The 17,514-nt window shown below is 51.9% G+C and overlaps 1 protein-coding gene across 2 annotated transcripts; it reads left to right on the top strand.

The window, feature by feature from the left end:
- Positions 1-1,866: 1,866 nt before the first annotated feature.
- On the top strand, positions 1,867-17,437 carry TGFB3 (transforming growth factor beta 3). 2 transcript variants are annotated; one of them, XM_051621895.1, is made up of 7 exons: positions 1,870-2,526; positions 7,978-8,141; positions 9,614-9,743; positions 11,264-11,371; positions 12,185-12,356; positions 12,933-13,086; positions 15,420-17,436. In XM_051621895.1, exons 1-7 carry the CDS (start codon positions 2,043-2,045, stop codon positions 15,576-15,578), a joined length of 1,371 nt encoding a protein of 456 aa, XP_051477855.1. In that variant the 5' UTR covers positions 1,870-2,042; the 3' UTR covers positions 15,579-17,436. The 2 variants fall into 2 exon arrangements, with proteins under 2 accessions (XP_051477856.1, XP_051477855.1); XM_051621896.1 differs by lacking the exon at positions 11,264-11,371 and having other exon boundaries at positions 1,867-2,526; positions 15,420-17,437.
- The last annotated feature ends 77 nt before the right edge of the window (positions 17,438-17,514 follow it).

Raw genomic sequence — 17,514 nt, 5'->3', positions numbered from 1 at the left:
CAGACTTTGCACCTTACTCCCAGTCGCAATTCACCTGACATCATCTTAGAGTCACTAGATCTTGTTACATATTTCTCTACTCCATCAAGGAACTCAAATTCCTCTTCCCAAGCAAAGCACATACAAACTGTGAGCAGCTCAACCCTCGGTCTCCTCAGAGCTGTAGGGAATGGGCTCATTGTGAGGCCAGCGCCTCCAGCTGCCCCATGGATTTCCTCTGAGCCTCTTCTGCACTCCGTGCCTTCGGTGAGGCACTGGCCTTAGAGCTGGCAGCAGTCTCCCAGCCCCAGATGTCTGAACACGCAGGGGAAGGCTCCCTGCAGCCAGGCCCAGTGCTTCCAGGCACGGATCAACTGCCCTGCTGCCAGACACCACCCCCTCCAGGCTGAGGCACCACATGTCCTTGGGGCCCACCTCTCCCAGAGCACAAAGCCCCCAGACTTGCTTCCTCAGAGAGCTCTGCCCAGCTGCCCACCTCATCCGTGGCCCAGTTGCTGCATCTTCCCAATGGCACAGCTGGGGCTGCCAGATTCTTTGGCAGAGCAACCAGTGCTGCAAGCGGCTGTAATGGGTCAGGAGGGCACAAAGGCACCATCTTGCCCCTTACCTCCAGCCCCTCACTAGCTCAGAGGTGTTCAGCCACCCCTCTGCGGGCCCCCAGAAGGGCTGGGTGCTGGCATGGGGAGTCCCTGGGTCGCTGTGGCAGGGTCCAGATGAAGGGAAGAGTGCCAGGAGCCCCTGGGCTTCAGGACAGCAGGCACAGGTCCCGCTCAGGGCAGGGAGAAGGGAAGTTGGTGCTGCAGGTGGCCATGGGCAGGGTATGCGCCAAGAGAGGAGCCAGCACAGGCCCAAGGCATGGATCCAGACTTCATCTGGGGCTGCTGTTTTGTCTCCTGCACGCAGGCCGGGCCGGCTTTGAGGGCAGCGGGTGCCTGAAGCAGCCCCTTCCCCTCAGCGAGGGCTGCCATGGTGGGGAACTCCTCTGCGCTCCGGTGGCCACCTGCCATCAGGGCCGCGGGGCTCCACCCTGCCTGCCCGCCACCTTCCCGCGGCCCCCAGGGCCTCGCTGCGCCAGCCGGCCCCGCTGCCAGCCCGGGCCCCGCCGGGGCCCGTCAGCCCCTCGCCCGCAGCGCGGCGCCCAGCCCGCGCCGGCGTTTCCCTCCCTCCCTCGGAAAGAAACCACATCAGGAAAGTATTCGGGGTATTTTTAGCCGCTTTTAATGCGATTTCGCAGCTGGAAACGGGAGGGGCCTCCCCGCGCCGCCCGCCAGCGCGCGCCGGACCACCGCGAAGGGCCCGCCCGCCGCCGCCTCGCGCTGCCCGCAGGGGGCGCCCGCGCGCCGCGCGGTGCGGTGCGGCGGCCACGTCGGAGGGGCCCGGGGCGCGGGGGGCTCGGCGCCGCCGGCAGCGCGGGGGGCGGCGGCGGGGCCCGGCGGGGGGGGGGGGGGCGGCGGAGGGCGGGCGGGCGGCGGTGGCTGCGCGGCTGCTGAAGCCATTAGCGCGGTGCTGCGGGCGAAGGCCGGGCTTGGAGCTCCCCCCATCCCCCGAGCCCCGTCCCGGGGACGTCATGGGAGGGAGGTATAAAATTTCAGCGGCGAGGCCGCGGGAGAGGCAGTGTGCGCGGGAGGGGCGGCGCGGCGCCGGGCGGGCCGGTGCGGTGCAGAGCGGTGCGGTGCCGGGGCACGGCGGCCGGTGGGGGCGGCCCGGCGGCGCTGCTGCCGGCTGTGCGGAGGCCGCCGCGGTGCCGCGCTCCCGGCCGGCGGGCGTTGGACACCGGGCGATGTAGGATGCGGGGCCCGGCGCGGGCATGAATGGTGCAGCGAGAGGGGCGGGCGCGGCGCTCCCCCCGCGGCGGCGGGGCGGCGCGGGCCGCTGACACGTGCGGCGGCGCGGCGCGGCGGGGCGCCCCCGGCTCCGCGGGACGCGGGGCGGCGCATGGGGAAGGAGCCCGGCGCGGCGAGGCACGGCGCCTGCCGCTGCTCCTTGCGGAGCGCTGCCAGCTCTTCCTGGAAGTCCTGAGTCGCGCGCGGCGCAGTGAGTTCATGCACCTCCTCGCCAAGCCTCAGCCTGCGGGATCTGGGGAGGCTGCCGCCAGCGCACCGCCCGGGCCCCCGCGCCCGCTCGCTGCTGCCCGGGGGTCTCGCCCGGGGGCCCCCGCCGCCGCCCCCTCGCACATGAAGATGTACGTGCAAAGGGCTCTGGTGCTGCTCTCCCTGCTGAGCTTCGCCACCGTGAGCCTCTCGCTGTCGTCCTGCACCACCTTGGACCTGGACCACATCAAGAAGAAGAGGGTGGAAGCCATCCGGGGGCAGATCCTGAGCAAGCTGCGGCTCACCAGCCCCCCGGAGACCGTGGGGCCGGCCCATGTACCCTACCAGATCCTGGCCCTCTATAACAGCACCCGGGAGCTGCTGGAGGAGATGGAGGAGGAGAAGGAGGAGAGCTGCTCTCAGGACAACACCGAGTCCGAATACTATGCCAAAGAGATCCATAAATTTGACATGATCCAGGGTCTCCCCGAGCACAGTAAGTGCTGGGCTCCCCCCCCGTGCCCGCCGGGGTGCCGCGCCGGCGGGGCAGGCTGCCCGGGACCCCTGCCGCGGAGGAGGGGCGGCCGGCAGGGGCCGAGGGGCGCCGGGCCCCCGCGGGGCGCGCCGCTTCCCTGGCGGAGCGGGAGTGCGGAGGCGGGCAGGGGCCGCCGCGGCGGGGGGCTCGTCTGCGGCCGCCGGGGGCGCACGCTGCTGTCCCGGGGCCGGAGCCAGGCTGGGGGGCCATGGGGCCGCTGCTCGGAGCACCGGGGCTTGGCGGCCAGCGGCCCCGCCGCAGGTGGAGGTGGGCGCTCGCATCGAGGGGTTGCGGAGTCCGGGGCCAGCATCGGCCGAGGTCCCAGGCGAGGGCAGTGAGGCGTGCCCATATCTATAGCACTGACACTTGGGGGAAAGCGGGGAGGGGAGAAGAGAGAAGAGGTGAGGTGGAAGGACGGCAGGAGCTTGGGTTTGGAGGGGAATGTTGCAGACTGAGCTAGGAGAAGGCGTTTGTCTCGCGTTTGGGTGAGAGCAGGTAGCGAGGCTCCTCCTTGCTGGAGCTCCAGCGCCCGCTGCAGAGATTGAGGCAAACTGTTCGGTTGGTGCAGCAGCCGCACTGGCTGTAGAGAGAGGTGGAGAGGCACTGAAGAGACACTGGGAGAGTTCCTGGAGGACACCGTGGAGGGTGTTACTCGGATAGTGTGAGGATTCAGAAAGCAAGTAGAAGATAACAGATACTGAGCAGGTGCAAAGCAGACAGTGATGCAAAGCGGACCCCCAAGGGAACACAGGCATTGAGGAAACAGATGTTGAGCAGGTGCAGAGCAGATGAACAGGCCCAGATGCAGACACTAAACTGATTCAGGTGCAGAAGCTGAGCAGATGCAGATGCAAAGATAGAGGTTTAGCAGACATGAACCTCCAGCAGACTGCAGATGCTCAACACATGCAGGCACAAGCAATCCTTTTCGTTGGTGCTTAGGATTGGAACATGTTGGTGGGCATGCAGTCATATCACCATCCAGGGTGTCCTCTTATGATACAGTGCAGTCTTGGGGACACAGTCTGAACTCCAGCAGTTCTGGGGAGGAGCTGTGACTTCGCGCAGGCAGCCTCAGAATGCAGTTAGTCTGCCAGGTTTATGTTAATCTTGACATATGATGAGCTGGAATAAGAGCTACAATGTGGTAATGCAACAAATTTCACTTAATCTGTAGCAGACTGCACTCCATATGGTGATACAATTAGCTCGTAGCTCAGGAGACACCAAGACTTGAGGAACAGAAAGTGCTCAGGGGATAGCAGCTTACCCGTATTTCAACATTTTTGACCTATTGAAGTGTCATTTGTGAAATTTTAAAAATATATTGGGAAGCCAAGTGTCTGTGCAAAACAGTACAGCCACACTATCAACCGGTGTGTTTTGGGGAAGGAAAGTGGGAAAGTACAACAGTGGGAAATGGAAGTCAGAGGAGTGGATTTGGATAAAGTAGAGGCGAAAGAGGAACGAAGACACGTGGTGCACTAGAAGGAGCAGTGAGGAGTGACTGTGGGTTGGGGAAAATTCCTATGGAAATGACTGAACCTATACTATGTCTCCATAGGACACTGAGATAAGGTGCTGAGTAGTGGGTTTAGAAGATCAAGTAGGGCTGAGATTGAATTCCTGGGAGTGGGCAGTGTAGATATCACCACCCTGAGAAAGAGGGAAGTTTGGAGTTGGGTCACACTGGGAGAGACAGGCCCTAGTGTCAAGAGATGTGCTTCTTTTGAAACCTGGGGAGTTTCATCGCTTACACCATGGCTGAATTTGGCCCCGGGTCTTCAGAAGTGGCTGATGTTCAACTTTCCCATGACTCTGTCACTGTGCCAGGTGATGATCTCAGAGCATGCTCTGAGCCAAAGCCAGTCTTCTCTGGGGGGGGAAGGGAAGGACTGCTCCATTGAGAGAACTGTGAGGATGATACAGATGAGTCTGAAATGTGTGCACACACACTCACACAAACTGTTCTATCTCCAAACTATTAGTCAGGCAGCTCGTTGGCTCAGAGAAACTCAGTCTTCTCAAAGACTTAAGGCCCAAAATTGAGGACAGTGGAGGAGCAAAAGTAGCAGTGGTGAGAGCCCTGTCCTTCTAGGAAGGAAGGATATTCAGGACCAGGTTCCCCATCCCTACTCAGAGGTGTTTGGTGACACACAGAATGGTTTTTCTACTGTGTTTGTTTCTCAGGTATGTTGGCCTGAATTGTAAGGGACTGACTTTCAGAGAATACCTCGCTCTTGGCCAGCCATTCACTTCAGGGTTCTCCTAAAACTCATGGGGATTGAGAACCCTTTGAGCACTGACTTGGTTAGATTCCATCTCAGACAGCATCTGCAATGGTCCCGCACGTGGCTTTGCTTCCTTTCCTGAGGAAAAACAGATGGCATTTTCCAAGCCAGCTTGAGAGACAAGGCAATAAAGTCATGGGTCACTGGGGCCAAGTATCTCTTCTCTCCAAACCAGTGTTCCAGAGAATCAGTTTTTTCCTCCAAAGTTACACAGCTTTGACTTGAGACACCTTGAAGTATCAGTGGTATAATATGAGTGAGGCAGTACCTGCTCACAGCCAGGCTGCCGTTCCTTGACATTATAACTGGCACAGCCCTTAGCCTTCTTGGGGCTTGCCAGAAACAGCAGCTGTGTAGTATAGGCAGCACGTGGAGAATCTTCACCTTGCTGAGAGTAGTGGTAGGAAGATGGAAGGTCCTAAAAGAACCTGCTCATATTGTCCATGCTAAAAGGCTTCTGGTCTCATTGTGCAGTCAACAGCTCTGAGCTCCACAGTAAAAGCAGGGTCCAATTGTACGGATACATCCTGTTGTGTCAGACATAGCCTGGCATGGGTGCAGAAGGTGTCACAGATTCCCCGTCTTTAGGTTTGGTTACAGGCACTGAGCATTGTGGACTGGAGGAGCTTGCGGGAGTATTGCCTCCAATGCCTCGTTCCATGTTGGTAGGTGGACACGTCTGGATTCCAAGGTGATAAACACACCTGAGCTGGGACTGGACCAAGTTCCCTGAAAAATCACCTCACCTCCTTTGCCTGTGACCTCTTGCAGAAAGTACTTGGCCCCAAAGCAGTCACCTTCCTGGGAGTGAGACCCATATCTTGGACACCCTGCTATGAGAAGCAGGCTCCAACCTCACAGTGTTCAGACTGAAACACAGAATGCATTTCCAACTCCCCATCACAGAGGGCAGGTTCCTAAGGTACGAAGGGAACATGAAACTTCTTCTTCGGGAAGATAGCTATTACTATTTCCTCTGGGAAGATCTCCCAAGTAGGTAGAAGGCCATGTAGGGATAAGCATAGTAGATACTGTAATCCCTTACTAGCATGGCAGCCTAACTTAACCAGAAGTCTTAAGATGATAAACAATACATTATTTTGTCTGTCATCTGCACTGTGCTGTAGGACCAGATCTGCAGTCCCTAAATAGATTGTCAGATAAAGCACTACTGTTGGAAACAGATACTGGGCTAGACTGACCATTGGTGCAATCTAGAAAGGCATTTTTGATGATTACTGGGACACCCCTTGTGGACAGGCAGTCAGGTCTGAATTGGAAGGGCAGGCTGTTAACAGCACTATTAATAGGGTTAGGAGTGCAAAACAACTTAAGGGGGTATTAAAATACAGTATCTGCCTAGGTTTGGGATACAGAACAGTTATCAGTGTTGGACTTCAGCTAAATGTCATCTTTGGGCATTTGATGAAATCAGAGTTTAGGTTTTCTGCTGTGTTTTCCTATGGCACAAAACCTACAGCTGGTCACAGTGGTGGCATCCCCACACTGGGTGTCCTCATGTGGCTCTGTGTACTCTGCACTGCAGAATTGTTGGGCTGAGCATACCAGCTCATGACTGCAACAGGGTCTGGTCTCCTGCATCTCCTAACAGGCAGAAACTTCCTGGATGGGAAAGCTGTTCCGCTCGGTAGTACAAATGACAAAAAACTGCCTCCAATTAAAGCCCAATGTGAGCAGCTGGTAATTAGTTAAAAGTTCAGTACCCTGAGAACGCATGCTTGAAAAATGACAGGCTCCTTCTTGCTGAATCTGAGTGTAGCGGAAGAGGAAGACCTTGTTTTTGATGGAGATAACTGGAAGTGCAGTGTTGCTCAAAGCAGAATTTGGCATGGGAGGTGAACCTCTGAGCTCAGGTGCTCTTTCACACTAGTCCATCTTCAGAAGCTGTTTCCATGGGGAGACAGTGGTGCTGATGTGAAAAAAGCAGCCAACTCCAGGAATCTAACTTGAAGGTTCCTTCAGCTAGGGCTTCTAGCCTATTTGTCACAGGCTAGAACTGTGACAGGGAACCAGTAATAGTTTTTCTTTCTGTTTCTTTTTCTGTTTAAAAACAACTTAAATATAAGCTGATACTACGAGAGCCCCATGTTGCACTGGAGAAAAGTCAGAGGTCACATGAGAGGTTCTGTAGGGCTGCAAACAAACTTGCATGTGGCCGTAGAGCAGCAGCTGCTGTGTCTTGTCTGCAGGAAGCCTTAATGATGCCAGAACCTTGAAGGCTAATAGAAGTCAATGGGAGAGGAACAGCAGTGATGAAATAATTTTCTGTGGGTCCCAAAATGGTCCCAATGAAGAGAGGGTTGTTTTATCTTGAGGTCTTTTACCTGCTGTCTTTTGGGGCATTTGTGAAATGGATTTTTCTGCTCAGCAAGCACTCATTGAGGTAGAGAAGTGCTGTGTTGTTTCCTGCCCATGTGTCTGTTCTCTGGAGGCCTCTGAGCACTATGACTCTGTCCTTGAAGAACTCTATGTAATACTGTTCATGAACTCCATCATGAGTGAGAACTAATCTTAAAACCCAGTTCTTTCAGTACACACTGAATAGTCACTGCCCCAAAGTCTTCCACACCTCATGCTTTGTGGACACTTGGCTGGCTTTCACCCTAGGAGACAATGTCAAGGTTTGTAAAACCAAGAGTCAGCTGCAATGGGATCACCTCCAACATGGCTTCATGTCTCCAGCATGAGTAGTCACACCATCATCACTATTGGGAATGGGCCCTTCTACTTCCACATGAGGGTGCCTCATTACCTTGGCTGGGGTTGTCATTGTGGATGCAGCAGACTCATAAGCAGACTCAACATTTGATGAGTTAGAAGAGGTAATATTAAAAATATTGTGGTTGATCTCTACTGATTCTCTGGCTTGCAGCACTGAAATAATGGTGGCAGTAGCAGGAATATTTTGCAAAATGTTGCAATATGTTGACCAAATTTGAGTGAATTCATCCTGGGTTATCTTTAGATAGAAAGCCATTCTTCACAGATGGCAAGATATTTGAGTGACAGGCCTCTACTGGAAAGTACTTTCTCAATATTTATTTGAGATCCTGCCCCGCTGACCTGTGATTCTCAGTCTTTCCATCTTTCTTTCTCCTAGATGAGCTGGGCATTTGTCCAAAAGGTGTCACCTCCAATGTCTTCCGCTTTAATGTGTCCTCGGCAGAGAAGAACAGCACCAACTTGTTTCGGGCTGAATTTCGGGTGCTGCGTGTGCCCAACCCAAGCTCCAAACGCAGTGAGCAGCGCATTGAGCTCTTCCAGGTAAGTATTCTTCTATCCTTCCCCTGTGCCTGAGCCCAGAAGAGCTTGGCTCCATAATGGTTGCCTCAATTAATATGTGCAGAGACACAGAAGAGAGAGAGAAGGAATCCCATGCTGTACCCCAGGCTTCTTCCAGTGTATCCAGTGACCTTTCTTTCCTTTTACAGTGTGGTGCTATCCCTTCCCCACTCATGCTGGCTGGCTGCTGTGGGCACCCTGCCAGAGTGCCCACTGCAGCTCGTTGCTGCACTGAGAAGGGGGTTGGAAGAGGAGCCCCACACCAGTGGAGCACGCCTGGCCCTTCTGTCACATCTGCATTCCTAGGTCCCTGGGCAGTTTTGTTCAGCTGTCGCAGTATAGCTGGTGCTAATCCAACAGGTGGACCTCTCTGTCTTGTCATTGATTTACTGGAAAAATGATGGTTGCTTTCAGTGTTCCCTGCAGCAGCAGCGCCTTAGGGGCACCATTAATAGCACTGTTCATTCAGGTACTTATCTGCACTTTGGTTTGAATCCATGGACTCCCCTGATTCAGATCTGGAAGTGGTCTTAGGTAGAACTAGACCACCCAGCTGATGGTACAGTTTAGCATCCAGGCAGCACATTCCCACAGGATGGTGTCTGTCCACTTAGCAGTAAGAATGCAGCTAAAACTGCCCTGTGGCTGTTGGCTCTTGAGGTCTCTCTGGAATTCAGATTCAACAGTCAGCAATTCTCCACCAGATGACACAACTGAGAATGAAGCAATCCCAGACCTTCTCCATAGGTTCAGTGGTCTGCAGAGTGAACCTAGGGTCCTGCAGGAAGGAACACCTTGGACAGGCTGTGGCTGTGTGGAAGCAGGAAGAGATGTCAGAGCAGGGGGAGAGGTCTCCAAACCTGATCAACCCTGGCGTGTTTTGGTAGAAGTTGAAGAGTGTAGGACACATGAAAACGCCACAGTGTAGGACCCTGTAGGCTTGCTGGGCCCACTCAGTAGTAGGTTTTGTTGCCCATGGCTAGTTCTGCTCTGAAATCCAGACCCACATCCCATAGGTGTACAAAGAAACAGAACCACCTGTTAGATCAATTGCTGTGTGGTTCTGCCTCTGGTTATATGCCCCAAAACAATGATGAAATAAGAGAGGTGGGCTATTTAGGACACAGCAGAAACATTTTTTCTCACACTGTTTTCACAATTCATCCTGGATTTACCAGAGTAAGAAACCCAAACATGGTTTGGAGCAGGGAATGCCTGAATTTAATGCATTTCCAAAGAAAAAAAACCCATGGTATTAAGTGTTGTGTAGATCTCTGGAGTTCAGGTTGGCTGTGAAGCATATCCTTCTTAGCTGTGCCGGGGTATTCCTGCTGCCTTGCTTGCTGGGACCAACCTTCTGAATTAGTTTTTAGCAAGCTGTGGAAGAAGAAAAACCCAAGGCTGTTCCTTCGTTATGCACTGGCTGATTGTCTCTCCCACTCCCTCTGACGCAGATCCTCCGGCCGGATGAGCACATAGCAAAGCAGCGCTACCTCAGTGGCAGGAACGTGCAGACGCGGGGCTCCCCTGAGTGGCTGTCCTTCGACGTCACCGAGACCGTGCGCGAGTGGCTCCTGCACAGAGGTGGGGGTCTTAGCTGGACTGGGCGTCCAGGCATCCGTAGAAATGTGGATCAATGTCGACAGGAGTATCTCCCTTTTTGCAGGAGCTTGGCTCACAAAGAGGACAGCTTCTTTCAGTCTGAGAACAAGCCATGCCCCAGAGAGCTACCTCAGTGCGTGACATTTGCTAGATTCCTAGCTCTGTCCTGGAGTCCCCACTGTAGCTCTGTGGGCTGAGTCAGAATGAGGATTTGTCCTCTGGAGTAGGAAATTGTTTTCATCAAGAGATGCTGGAACTTCTTTTGGCTCTTTGATTCTATTTCTATGCTTGTCTAAACTATAATCTGTAATACATAGAAAATGAGGATTGCTCTGGTGGTGGACTAGAGCAAATCTAGTACGGAAAAGACCAGCAAGGATCCTGGTTTCTTTAGGTGTTTACAGCTTGGCAGGTGTAAAGGTGAGGAAATACCAGAGGCTGACACACCTAGACAGATGGAAGCTTTAGCGTTGCAGAGAAATACCTCTGCCACCACTGGGCAGGCCAGCAGATACCTTATGGGGCAGCTCCCAGCAAAAACACTGACCCCATTCACAGCTGGAGCACAGGCACCATGACTTACAGCTGGACTGGCCTCACAGATAGAAGCTAGGTGCCACTGAAAGCTGGAATGCAGGTACTGGCAAGCAGCCGCTCCCTGGAAGGGTAAGCTGTGAGCTTGTTGACTCCTCCTTTTTCAAGCAATCTAAGTTGTGTCCTGATGGCTTGAGTTCAGGGCTGGAACTGCAGTGAGATCTGGGCAGGCACACTAGCTGACAAGACACCTCAGTGTATACAGTGTGTAGGAGAAAAGGTGCTAGGCACCTTGTCAGTGCCCTGGGGAGCCAGATGTTTTAATTCATGACACAACATAAAAAAGGAGCTTTCATAAGAGCCTTAGGTTCCCTTAGTCGGGCCCACACAGCATGACTGGTCCAGGAAGTTATTATGAAAATAGACTTGCCTCTGGAAAGTCTGTGTGACTTAGATCACTAGCAGTTCAACAAAACAGGAGGCTGCAGCTGCTGAGAGAAATGGTTCCAGTGAAATTTCTTGTCCAGATCCAACATGCTTGTTTTCAGATCTCTCCTTCAGACACTAACCAGAAGCCAGATAGTACACAGGTACTGAGGATGGCAAAATTGATTTAACACAGACACTGCAAGCCAGCTCTTCCAAATACTTGTTTTCCAGTAGAGCTTCTTGAAGATGACAAATGCTTTTGGATGCTATAAAAATATATTCAGGAGCACCCCTCTCACCTCCCCAGGAAGCTCCCTTTAGCAAGAGCAAGGCTTTTGGCACAGGTAAAGCTACAAGACTGTGCTTCCCATTCTCCTTTCCAAAGCAGCTTCTGTTCCCTAACTGATAGCATCCCGGACTTTGAGACCAACCCACAGTCTAGGAGTTAACCACAGTACATGTCCTCGGTGAAATTTTCCTGCACCAGAAGCTGTCCCAGCTGAGTCATACTGTTTCTTACGAAGTCATCTTCTTTGCAGAGACCAACCTTGGCCTGGAAATTAGCATACACTGTCCTTGCCATACTTTTCAGCCCAATGGAGACATCTTGGAGAATTTGCACGAGGTCTTGGAGATCAAGTTCAAAGGTGACAAAGAGCTGGGTTAGGGGAGGCTGTTGGGGAAGGGAAAGCCTAGAGTATCTAAAGAAAAAATGAGGTTATGCTTTGCATATTTGAGCATTTTACATTATGTAGCATTTGTCTTACAGCATACACATATGGCTTTGCATGTAGGTTATATGGGTATATCCACTTTGTACATAGGTTAGAAATGGAAGAAAGTAAGTGCAGGCTGTGTGGGTTTGCACAAGTGTCTGCAGAATGGAATAATTTTGTACTTCAGTGTCTCTGTGAGGTTCAACTTGATGCCTTCTCAGATTTCTGTGGAGGCTCTGCTTTCCAGTTAGGGTGACTGAAACACAAGGAAGTAAGGCATCCTGTGTGAGGTGGCCCAGAGAGTCAGTGGCTTGGCTGGCCTAAGAACTAGGAACCTCCTGGCTTGCAGCCCTGAGCTGCAGCCACTGGCCCCCACAGGCTCCATTTCTGAGGCTGTTCTGCAGCGTGCCAATGATATGACATCTTCTTTAAACCATTCATCTTCCTGCCTGTCCTGGGACCAAAGCCAGGAGTGAGTGGGATGGATTAATGGCCCCACCAGCAGTTTGCAAATGGTAAAACAGGTGGCCCATAGGCCTCTATTTCAGGCTTGGAGCAGTCAGATTCACCAGGAGTAAAGGATCCCTGTGAGGGAAGAAGTCCCAGAGGAAGGGGACATGGTGCCTGAATATCTCTCACCCTGTTTGAAGGGCAAGCATGAAAATGTTAAATGCAGTAAAAAGTCTTATTGCATCCTCCACTTCCACACTCATGTCCTCTTTGTGGATCCTATTTTCTCTGAAGGCATTGACAGTGAGGATGACTACGGCCGTGGAGACTTGGGGCGCCTGAAGAAGCAGAAAGACTTGCATAATCCCCACCTCATCTTGATGATGTTGCCCCCACACCGGCTGGAGAGCCCATCGTTGGGAGGCCAGAGAAAGAAACGGGCCCTGGATACCAACTACTGCTTCCGGTAAGTGAGAATCCTGCCTGGAGTGACTAGGTCCCATGCCTTAGGTAGGCAAGCCTGGTGAGAGTCCATGCCAACAGGACAGGCAGAGCCCTTTAAGGGGGTTGTGGGTCACCGCAGTGCCACAGGGGCCACATGAGGAGCACAGCTCAGCCAGCTGCTCATTGCGGTGTCCAAGAAGGGAATGCTGGCCAGCTCAGCAGAGTCACTCTGTGCTTGTGGCTGAGCTGCCAGCTGGAGAGAGACTTGCAGGCAGCTTTCTGCAAGGGGCAGGGACCTGCAGGGACCTGCAGCAGCCCCCAGCAAGCTCCTGGTGCTGGGAGCAGCGGGTGCTGGGGTGGGTGAGCAGGGTGCTGCCTGCCGGGGCTAGGGCAAAGCTGCCTGCCGGCAGGCAGGAACAGTACCCAGCTGCTGAGCTGCCTGCTGTGCTCACCTGTGCCACTCTCTGCACTTGGCACAGGCAAACACCACATCCCACTGAGCACTGCTGGTACTAAGCCTTCTGCTCAGGAAGCTGCATCACGCAGTCACATACAAAGCCCCTCTTGGGATTCACTGTGTTTCCATACTGTATTTCAGGAACCTGGAGGAGAACTGCTGTGTGCGTCCTCTCTACATTGACTTCCGGCAGGATCTTGGCTGGAAATGGGTCCATGAGCCCAAGGGCTACTTTGCTAACTTCTGTTCAGGCCCTTGTCCGTACCTCCGCAGCGCAGACACCACCCACAGCACGGTACATCCAGTGTATTACCCTATCAAGGCTTGTGGCTGTGATTCCCCCTTCCTCCCTAAGTCTGATGATGTCCTGTCTCTTCAAAGCAGCAAAAGCAGTTCAGATCAATACCTGTAAAAAACTGTCTAAGGCAACTGCAGAGAAGAGTCTAGGTGGTTCAGCAGGGAAAATGTGCTTCCTTTGTAGTCAATACTGAGTCCATGCTTCCAGCCAAATGTTGAGGAGGATGCTGTCTTTTGTTAAGATGTGAAACAGCAGGACTGATTGTTTTAGGGTGCTTACTTAGTAATGGTCACAGTATTAACTGAATTGTTCACATCAAACATCAACTCTGGGAATGATCTTCTGCCTAAATTTCTCCTGTAGTTTGCACCGGGCAGAGGATTTTTCTATGCTCTGTGCCAGGTTGTCATACAAAGGTGTTGTGCCATAGCACACGGCTTCCATCTTCTACCACTGAGGCAGCTGTAGCCTGAAAGTGAAAGGAAATCTCTGTGCATGTCCAGAAGTGAACACAGCCATGCAGTAAGCTTTCTGCACAGGCATCCTTCCCAGATGTATAAATCCCACCTGACTCGTGGCAGGGAGGAATCTGCTAGGCAGTGAGATTGATGAGTAAAAACTGGCAGAAAGCAAACGTCTTTAGCTAACTTACACTAACATGAGTACACTAGGCAGTCTTTGGGAAGAATGCCACCTGAGCCTGGCTACTGTCTAGAGTGGAAGAATTGAAAAGCAATTGAAAAGCACAGGCACAGAAATATCAAGGGGAGAGAACAGACAAAGGAGCAGGTAGTCCATTGCTGAAACAAGCCAGAGGAAAATCCTGTGCTTCTGTCCACAGGAAAGGCAGCAAACCAGACCCAGACAATGGAACAGCTCACTAGCAACTTAGCTTCAGGTTTCACTAAAGAAAAGTTACTGGAAAAAGCAGATTTGGCTGAAGAATAGATAACTAGGTAAAGATGATATTGCAGAAAAGATGCTAAAATTTTCTTGACAGTTTCAGAATGTACAGCAGCAAGGCTCGCTGAAGCTGAAGGACTAATATCAATGGGAACAGTCCATCTGTGGGAATGAAGGAGTGAACAGATGCTGGGCATTAAGCAAAAGACAAAGACAGGGAATGAGCAGCTTTGAAAGAGTAATGGGCATGTAGCTTTACCATCTGGTTGTCCTGAGAAGCTCTCTAGTAGATAACTGGACTGAATCAGTGGGAGAGAAAGGAAATTTTAGAGTGGTTCCTAATGTTCTTTTCTTGAGCAAGAAAGGGAACGATCAAGCGTTAAGGTCAATTGAGTGATCCAAGAAACTTTTAGAACAATATACCTGCTGACAGCTTCCCAGCACCACCTAGGAAAAATGCGGTGAAAGGAAGATTTCTCACCACTCAGTTTAACCTACCGTCCCTGTGGAGAAGAGCAGCCCCAAAGCGCATGGCACCCTTGCTCAGTATCCCAGAGAACTTCTACCAGAATGACTGTGATTACATGGATCTGAATGATGGAACTGGATGTTTCCTTAGTACCTCGTATCCCCAAAGACTGTAGTTAAAAGACAATGTGCCAGGCCCTGTCTTTTATACCAGATAAGCACTAATGAGACCACAGTAGTGCAGGTGAGATCATGTTTTGGCCCGACAACTCAAGAAGTTGCAGACTGCTGAGAAGCGGCCACCTCTGGCAAGAAACATGGTAACTGTTCTGTAGTGGTTACATGGCTGAAGTGTACAGTCATCTGTGGGCTGAGGCCAGCTGGGAGAAGAAACCCAGTGGGGTCCCACAGGACACTCCTGGCTTCAGCATCATAGTGTCATGACTTGGAGGATGGTGTGGAGGGAGAAAGCATCAGACAGATCAAAGCTGCAAGGGAATTGTGGCTACTTGAGAGGACTGGCATCCATCCAGTGCTATCTAGAGATGGTGGTTGGAATAAGCAGCAGTGATGTGCTTGTGCTTTTCTTTAATGGAACCCAAGACAACATGGCCCCAGGCTGGTTACACCTAGCCTGGTTAAAAGCAAAAATTGTGACACTATCCACCATACCAAATTAGAGATGAAAGGAGGCACTTACTTGCGCTCCTCCAACCCATTGGCATCAGCCACAGAGCAAGGCTACTACAAAAAAAACAGTCTTGAGTCAGACCAGAGTGGGTGAGAACCTTCAGCAGCACGCCAGGATCAGGATATGACAGGGGAGTATTACTTCAGGGAAATACCCTCTGATGGGCATAGTCCAAACACCTACACACCTTTTGGCTTTGCAGTCCCTTGTCCTCAGCCAACTTAAACTTATTCCTGACTTTGTGTCCACATTTTCTTTGTTTCTGCAGGTGCTGGGCCTATACAACACGCTGAACCCTGAGGCATCCGCTTCACCCTGCTGTGTCCCCCAGGACCTGGAGCCCCTCACTATCTTGTATTATGTCGGGAGGACCCCCAAAGTGGAGCAGCTCTCCAACATGGTGGTGAAGTCCTGCAAGTGTAGCTGAAAGGCACCCTGGCCCACCCAAAGCCAAGAGAGAAACTGTCAGCACCCACTCTCGTGCTCCCAGGCTAACACAAAAGGAACTGGGAGTCAGAGACTACGCATGCTGAGAGCTGAGTGCCAAACCCTTTGGCTTAGAGTCTGGCAACCCTTGGGGATCTCTTCTGGAACACTTCTTGGTCTTCTTGGCAGTGTCACATTCCTTCTGGAAGTCACTTTGGTGACACCAAGGCCACACTCTCCAAAATGGCTGGACAGTTGGTGTGGAAGAGAGGGACAGGGTGGAGGAACTGCTGTGTATTTGAATGCTGAGTGGCTGAGCTGGGAAAGCAAGGGAATGAGAAAAGAGCAGGTGAAAGGGGAAATGGGGAGTTTTTTTTCTATTGTAGCTTTAGCTATCTTAGGACCTCAACTCTCCCCAGTGGCCTGAAGAATTAAAGGTTTTTTCTGTAGGAGGAATTCCTACAAGTTTCTTTAGAGAAAGAAAAATGCACCAAGAAGGGAAGCTGCTGAGAGAAGAAATGTACAGAGATACACTTAGACTTTTGTTCCTCAGAGCTTTGATCCAGGAGTCCTGCAACTGAAACTTTGTGAAACCTGCAAGTCCAGCTGGCAGATCCTGGCCTTTGGTTTCTAAATGCAAACGGCAAGGCTCCCAGCCAGCCTGCTGAGGGTGGGCAAATACAAGGAAGGAGGGTGCTGAGACCAGTTTCAGAGGGACTGATGTCTCCATTCAGCTCTTCTCCCTTCCTGGAGTTTCTGAGAGATGGTTTCTGGGTCAGGGCAGGAGCAGTATCTGTCGGTTCCTGACTATTGGGCCCATTCATTTGTGAGCTGATACACCCCATGGACCTCTTGTCTGTTGTGGTTTGTGAGGTGCTTCGGGGTGTTCTGCATCTCTTCTGCACAATGACCTGAACGTGGCCCAGGCCTCACCTGCTAAGACTTTAAAAATAGTAATCTCAAAAACATTGTAAAAAAATAAATATTTGGGGGGGAGATACTCTCTTTTTCACAAGCAACTTGTTTGTTGGAGGGTTAGATGGTTTGCTGTTTTAAAATTGCTGCTGCTGTGGCACACTCAAGTCAGTCTAAAATCTTCCTCCTTTCCAAAATGTCTCTTCAAGGGAACAGACAGAATGTAGGTCAGCCAGAGAGCCCCAGAATGGAAATTCCTTGGTACCCTCCAGCTGTTCCTGGTTCATATGTGCCCTGTCCCACCCTAGTCCTTCTGACATGTACATCACCTCTGGCCATCTGCTTTTGATAGATTAATATAAAGCTCTCCTCAAATGTAAAACACTTCCAACAATACTGTTTAAATAACCAGGGCAGTGTAGTTGCCTCAGCGGACAAATGTCCTATGTCCATTTGAATATATATGGTCTGCCAGTACAGACTTGTACACACACCCTCCCAATTTATCACAAACACTGCAGGTGCTTATAAAAAGCTCACAGATGTTGCCCAGGCCAGATATCAACATACTCTTCTAATGCATGGGCTTTTTTCAGCCCACAGATAGTCCCAAAGGTAAAAATCTGTGCTTTCACAACACATGAGACTCAGAGGCTACCTCTCTGACTCTTCAAACCACAATTACTTCAAGTCATGTTCTAGAGACAACAGAGGTTCTTCCCTGTCTGCTCCCAATTCCTGGTCCCCAGCAACTGCATGTAAAGTGACACCAAGCTGGTTCATAGTTGTGGCCAGGGCTCTCCATGGTCAGCTCAGAATTCAGCTTTTCCATCAAGCCCTTAACAATAGTGGCTGCTTCCATATACCTCATGTGAGGCTGCCATAACATGTAATCTCAAACATCTTAATAAACTGTAAACAACCCTTCCTGCACCATCACCAGCTGACTAGAGGTTAGCAAGGGTGGGTCAGTGGAGGGAGCCTGCCAACCCGCGTGGCATGTTGGCCGGAGCACACATGCT

The sequence above is a fragment of the Apus apus genome, chromosome 5, assembly GCF_020740795.1.
Source record: "Apus apus isolate bApuApu2 chromosome 5, bApuApu2.pri.cur, whole genome shotgun sequence".
NCBI classification, from domain to species: domain Eukaryota; kingdom Metazoa; phylum Chordata; class Aves; order Apodiformes; family Apodidae; genus Apus; species Apus apus.
The sequence above is the reverse complement of the archived record's forward strand: the minus strand, read 5'-3'. Positions and strand labels throughout refer to the sequence as shown.

What these genes read in the sequence shown, in the direction of transcription:
- TGFB3 (XM_051621895.1), top strand. Translation starts at nt 2,043, where the DNA reads ATGCACCTCCTCGCCAAGCCTCAGCCTGCGGGATCTGGGGAGGCTGCC. An exon ending in CCAGGGTCTCCCCGAGCACA is followed by an intron (nt 2,527 to 7,977) that starts GTAAGTGCTGGG and finishes TCTTTCTCCTAG; the next exon opens with ATGAGCTGGGCATTTGTCCA. An exon ending in CAGACACCACCCACAGCACG is followed by an intron (nt 13,087 to 15,419) that starts GTACATCCAGTG and finishes TTGTTTCTGCAG; the next exon opens with GTGCTGGGCCTATACAACAC.